Source organism: Penaeus chinensis, chromosome 19 (genome assembly GCF_019202785.1).
Source record: "Penaeus chinensis breed Huanghai No. 1 chromosome 19, ASM1920278v2, whole genome shotgun sequence".
Classification (NCBI taxonomy): Eukaryota; Metazoa; Arthropoda; class Malacostraca; order Decapoda; family Penaeidae; genus Penaeus; species Penaeus chinensis.
Window position 1 is genome coordinate 33,002,221 of NC_061837.1, and position 7,169 is coordinate 33,009,389.

Genomic DNA, 7,169 nt, shown 5'->3' on the forward strand with positions numbered 1-7,169 from the left:
TTCGAGGTGGGCTGGGGTTCGAGGTGGGCTGGGGTTCGAGGTGGGCTGGGGGTCGGGTGGGCTGGGTTTCGAGGTGGGCTGGGGTTCGAGGTGGGCTGGGGCTCGAGGTGGGGGTGTTGGAATGGGAAAAAGGTTATGGGGGTTAGGGTAATAGGAGGAAGTTAGGAGGGGGGTATGAGTACTTGGGTAATGAGGGAGGTTATGGGAGAAAGTGGGGTAGGTTATGGGAATTGGGGTAAAGGGGGAAACGTTATGGAGGAGGTCATAAGAGTTGGGGGGGGGGGGGGATGGGTGCTCCCCAGTAAGCCTCGATCCCTATTTGGGGGGGGGGGGGGGGGGGCTTCTAAGTTTTAAAAAATTGGGGAAATATGGAAGGTTATGGGGGGAGACTATAGGAGTTGGGGGGATGGGGTAATAGGAAGAAGTTATGGAATGGGAGAAAGGCAGAAAGAGAGAGAGGCAGAGAGAGAGAGAGAGGGAGGCAAAGAGAGAGAGAGAGAGAGAGAGAGAGAGAGAGAGAGAGAGAGAGAGAGAGAGAGAGAGAGAGAGAGTCAAAGCGAGAGAGAGAGAGAGAGACAGAGACAGAGACAGAGAGAGAGAAAGAGGCAAAGAGAAAAAGAAAGGCAGAAAGAGAGAGAGAGGCAAAAGAGAGAGAGAGAGAGAGAGAGAGAGAGAGAGAGGGGTTGAAGACCACTTTACATATCAAGAAATTATCATATTCTCCGGTTCGGACAGTATATTAATCCATTTATTTTCGTTAATATTTCAAATGACTTGTAAAGTGGGCTTAAAGAATACGAAAGGTGCTTTGTAACGTGAATTGATTGTTGGAGTAGTGACGCCATTTTGTGTGTGTGTGTGTGTGTTTGTGTGTATAGCAAAGACGGTATTATTTCGCAATAAATGTACATATATATATATACATATATTAGTACATTATTCATCAATTTGTTCATTCATATATGCATGCATGCGCGGCGCACGTGTGTATAGTTCTATTTCTACACGATTATATCTGCGAGGTTGTTTGAATGCATGTGTCTATCTATATACCGCTATCCATATCGTACAGTGCGAATTTTGTGAAACAAATACATACACATCGAAAGGAAGAGCATGTTTGTGTTTCGTTTGCATGTTGTTGTCATAACACGTGATACAACCAGTTAAACCTCTATTCCCTGCAGTTAGGACCACATCTTGAGGAAATGTTGTGATGGGCCAATTTATGGTCCTCGACAAGGCCTGGATTTCGCAGCACCATGACTGATCCCAGATGAAGGTGGAAGAGGAAGCGACATACGTCTTGTACCCCATTACTAACACAAGGGAATTGATAACTATGGTTGGAAGTACGCAGTCTGAGAAACACACACACACACACACACACACACACACACACACACACACACTCACATATATATATATATATATATATATATATATATATATATATATATATATATATATATATATATATGTATGTATATATACACATAAATATGCATGCATAAAACACACACACACACACACACACACACACACACACACACACACACACACACACACACACACATATATATATATATATATATATATATATATATATATATATATATACATAAATATGCAAGCATAAAACACACACACACACACACACACACACATACACACACACATATATATATATATATATATATATATATATATATATATATATATATATATATGTGTGTGTGTGTGTGTGTGTGTGTATATATATACAAACATATGCATGCATAAAACACCCACACCCGCATACACACACCCACACACCCACATACCCACACACCCACCCACACACACACACACACATACACATATATATATATATATATATATATATATATATATATATATATATATATATATGTGTGTGTGTGTGTGTGTGTATGTGTGTGTGTGTAGGTGTGTATGTGTAAATATATGTATATTTTATCTATTTATTTCATCATCTATTTATGCATATATGCAAATAGATATTTATGTTATATAGATAGATAAATTTGGATATAGATACATACTGTACATGCATACATACATATATACATGCATGTTCGTGTGTGTGTGTGTATGTCCTCACCTACACACACCAGTATATATGCATCCACACAGTAGAATACTCTTTTACCTCATAGTAATCCACAACTAGCCGGTTATTTACAGCCGCTTTCTCATTATAAAGCCACTGGCACGGTGATCTTTCCATAGCTACACGAGAGACGAGAGCAAGACCTGAAAATGTTGCAGTTTTCCACTATCTCTTGGTTGATGAAAAGCCTAAATATTTTATAGATTTTGGGGGAAGTTACATTTGTGTAAAAGGGATATATATAATGTTCTATATTTTTTATTTGTTTGTATTTGAGACTTATTTTGTTTATAAGTGTTTTTTATAGTTGAAGTTTTTGGTGTTGCCGATAATGATTTGTCTAATCTTCATTATATTAACTAATTACAGTAAAATAATAGCAGTAACAGCAATGCTAAAAATTATGTTAATAATAAAGATGATAACGGATGTACAATGAAAATATTAGTAATGATAATAGTAATGATGATTATATTCATAATGATAATAGTAATGATGATTATGTTCATAATGATAATAGAAATAAAAAATACAATTTGTAATGATAAGATAATAACCATAATAATAATGATTATAATAATAATAATGATAATGATAATGAGGATAATATAATAGTAATACAGAAGATATCATTGATTATAATAGTGTTAATAATGATTATACTTTTAATATAAAAATGATAATAATGATAATGATAATGGTAATAATAATGATAATAGTAATAATAGTGATAATGAGAATGGTAATGATAATGAGGATAATATGGTAATAGTACATATGATTGTAATAATTATAATAGTGTTAATAATGAAAATAATTTCATTATAAAAATTATAATGCTAATCGTAATAATGATAATAATGATAATGGTAATAATGATAATAATGATAATGATAATGATAATTATGATAATCGTAATAATGATAATAATGATAATGATAATCGTAATAATGGTAATAGTAATAATAATGATAATTATAAGAATGATAGTAGAAGTAACGGTAGTGGTAGGCCTACTATAACTACTAGTGATAATAATGATAACATCAATAGTAACAATAATAAGAATAATTATGATGATGATAATAGCAGTAATAAGAATAACAACAACGCTAATAATAATAACATTTTTATTCATAGTGGTAATAATAATGATAACAATAATAATAATAATAATAATAATATTAATAATAATGAAAATAATGATAATAATAATAATGATGATAATAATGATAATAGTAACAATAACGATGATGATTACAACAGCAACAATAATTATAACAATAATAACAATAATAATTAAGTAATAATAGTGATGATGATGATAATAATGAAATAATAATAGTGATCGTGATAATAATAAAGATACTAATAAAACTACCACTACTACTACTTCTACTACTACTACTAATAATAATAATAAAATATTAATAATAATAATTATAATTATGATGATACCAATAATAACAATGATAATGATAATAATAATGAAATGATAAAAATGATAATTGTAATAATAGCAAAACCAATAAAAATAATGATGATAACAATAATGATAATAATGAAGAAATATTAATAATAATAAAGATAATAATAATAATAATATTGATAATAACGTAGTGTGATCCTCATGAAACCAGGTGTCCCTTGCCTTCCCTTGATGCTTGCGAGGGATACAGGCGCAAAGACCTGGTTAACCCCTGTCAATTCAAGTTATTTATATGGGTTTGTTACAGCGTGATAATCTCTTTCCGATATTCAGCCTACCCATAGAATGAAATACTAAAATTGACCGATGGAAAAACTTTAAAAATACAAAATATAAAAGAATATGCTGAAGGCTAAACTAAACTAGAGGAAATGACTTCCAAAGTGGAGAGTCTCGCTGAAGTCCTTACAACTAAAGCAAAGACAAACCAGCAAGTCTGGCGTCACAGCTGAAAGCTTAAAAAGAAATCCCCAAACCTAAGAATCGAATAAGCAGCATAAAACCCGGGTCTGGCGGAGCTAAAACAAGAAAGGGAAAACTAAAAGATCACTCAGACTTCCTACTACGAAAGATTAAGAGTTACAAGTAAAAAAGGAAAGAATACCAGCCAAGTTTATTATTAAAAGCAAGATGGTAAAATTTGAAGATCACCTCCAACTCTTCAGCAGAGGATGTCAGGTACATCAGTGCTTAGCTTAATATCTTCCGTGATTAACCCTCGTTGTTCATTTAAAATACGGCGACGCTGCTGGTTTTTATCGCTAAGGACTGAACGAAACACTCGCTGATTGCCTTGACCTTCTCTTTATTGTTTTAAATTTTGTGCTTACATTTCCTTGGGGGCGTCAGAGGCAAACACTGTTAAAACATATTTTCTTTCAACAAATACAATGAAAACACACAAATAAAATGGGCAAAAGTAAAATGAAAAGCATAAAAATTAAAATTATAGAAAAAGAAATGCAATGTAATTTAAAATAAATAATAAACGAAATATAAAACATTTCCCCTAAACTCAAAATAAAATGTTTAAAATACTAAAAGGAATAAAATCGAATAAAAGTAACTTCAAAAGAATGTCTAGTTATGAAATTATAGATTTAAAAATCACAGAAAACCAAATAAAGAAGGGAAACTGAGGTAAAACGATAAAGCAAATAAAAAAACGCGGAAATCAAACAAGATAAAACAAAGCGAGATAAGCGACAGTCAGCAGCCTCTCCTCCAGCACGGGCAACCACAGCGGAGAGAACGACATGCAGCATCCAAGGCTACCTTACAATTAAAACAATAATAATTAAGATGAAGATGACGATGAGGATGAAGATGATGATGTCGATGAGGATGAAGATGTAGATGAGGATGAAGATGAGGATGAGGATGAGGATGAAGATGAAGATGAAGATGAGGATGAAGATGTAGATGAGGATGAGGATGAGGATGAGGATGAGGATGTAGATGAGGATGAGGATGAAGATGAAGATGAGGATGAGGATGAAGATGAAGATGAGGATGAGGATGAAGATGAAGATGAGGATGAGGATGAGGATGTAGATGAGGATGAGGATGAGGATGTAGATGAGGATGAGGATGAAGATGAGGATGAGGATGAAGATGAAGATGAGGATGAGGATGAGGATGTAGATGAGGATGAGGATGAAGATGAGGATGAGGATGAAGATGAGGATGAGGATGAAGATGAGGATGAGGATGAGGATAAGGATGTAGATGAGGATGAGGATGAAGATGAAGATGAAGATGAGGATGAGGATAAGGATGTAGATGAGGATGAGGATGAAGATGAAGATGAGGATGAGGATGAAGATGAAGATGAGGATGAGGATGAGGATGTAGATGAGGATGAGGATGAAGATGAGGATGAGGATGAAGATGAGGATGAGGATGAAGATGAAGATGAGGATGAGGATGATGATGAAGATAAAAGTGAAGATGAGGATGATGATGAAGATGAAGATGAGGATGAGGATGTAGATGAGGATGAGGATGAAGATGAAGATGAGGATGAGGATGAAGATGAAGATGAGGATGAGGATGTAGATGAGGATGAGGATGAAGATGAAGATGAGGATGAGGATGAAGATGAAGATGAGGATGAGGATGAAGATGAAGATGAGGATGAGGATGAGGATGTAGATGAGGATGAGGATGAGGATGTAGATGAGGATGAGGATGAGGATGAAGATGAGGATGAGGATGAGGATGAAGATGAGGATGAGGATGATGATGAAGATAAAAGTGAAGATGAGGATGATGATGAAGATGAAGATGAGGATGAGGATGTAGATGAGGATGAGGGTGAAGATGAGGATGAGGATGAAGATGACGATGAAGAAGATGAAGATGGCGATGACGATGGCGATGGCGATGGCGATGGCGATGACGATGGCGATGGCGATGGCGATGACGATGACGATGACGATGAAATAGATGAAGATGAAGATGGCGATGCCGATGACGATGAAGATGAAGATGAAGATGAAGATGATGACGATGACGATGTCGATGACGATGAAGATGATGACGATGACGATGTCGATGACGATGACAATGAAGATGAAGATGAAGATGAAGATGATGACGATGACGATGGAGATGAAGAGGACGATGACGATGACGATGAAGATGATGATGAAGATGAATATAAAGATGTAGATGAAGAGGACGATGGCGATGACGATGAAGATGTAGATGTAGATGAAGAGGACGATGACGATGACGATGAAGATGAAGAGGACGATGACGATGAAGATGAAGATGTAGATGTAGATGAAGATGACGATGACGATGACGATAACGATGACGATGACGATGAAGATGAAGATGAAGATGAAGATGAAGATGAAGATGAAGATGAAGATGTAGATGAAGATGACGATGACGATGACGATGACGATGTAGATGAAGATGGCGATGACGATGACGATGACGATGAAGATGAAGATGAGGATGAGGATGTAGATGAGGATGAGGATGAAGATGAAGATGAAGATGAAGATGAGGATGAGGATGAAGATGAAGATGAAGATGAGGATGAGGATGAAGATGAAGATGAAGATGAAGATGATCAAATAATACTCCGAATACCAATGATCTCTATATCACCACTTTACCTCAACTGTTGATCCTGGTTGCGTAACCCGACCCCCCCCCCCCCCCATCCATCCTTCATTTAAAGCAAGTAATTACAGACGGCCACTGAACAACACTATAAATTTTGTGTCGAGTAGGGTTCATCTTACATCCAATTTCGAACCTATTTAGAAATTCTTGAAATGCAGATGAGAAATATTCGACGACTGGCTACGTGTGAGGAGGAGGAGGAAAGGGGGGGGGGTAGAGGGGGTGAGGCGAAGGTAAGTAGGAGAGTGGGAGAAAGAGAGAGAGGAGAGAGAGAGAGAGAGAGAGAGGAGAAGAGAGAGAGAGAGAGAGAGAGAGGGGGGGGGGGGGGGAGAGAGAGAGGAGAATAATGATAATAATAAGGAGAATAATGATAATAATAAGGAGAATAATGATAATAATAAGGAGAAT

The 7,169-nt window shown here is 35.8% G+C and overlaps 1 protein-coding gene across 1 annotated transcript in view; it reads right to left on the reverse strand.

The window, feature by feature from the left end:
• The window catches only part of LOC125035001 (vegetative cell wall protein gp1-like), a 2,517-nt gene extending 1,200 nt beyond the window's left edge, over positions 1 to 1,317 (reverse strand). The window contains exon 1 of the mRNA XM_047627046.1: positions 1,173 to 1,317. Coding sequence (XP_047483002.1) covers positions 1,173 to 1,317 — 145 coding nt within the window. The remainder of the gene's footprint in view (positions 1 to 1,172) is intronic.
• Between the last annotated feature and the right edge of the window lie 5,852 nt (positions 1,318 to 7,169).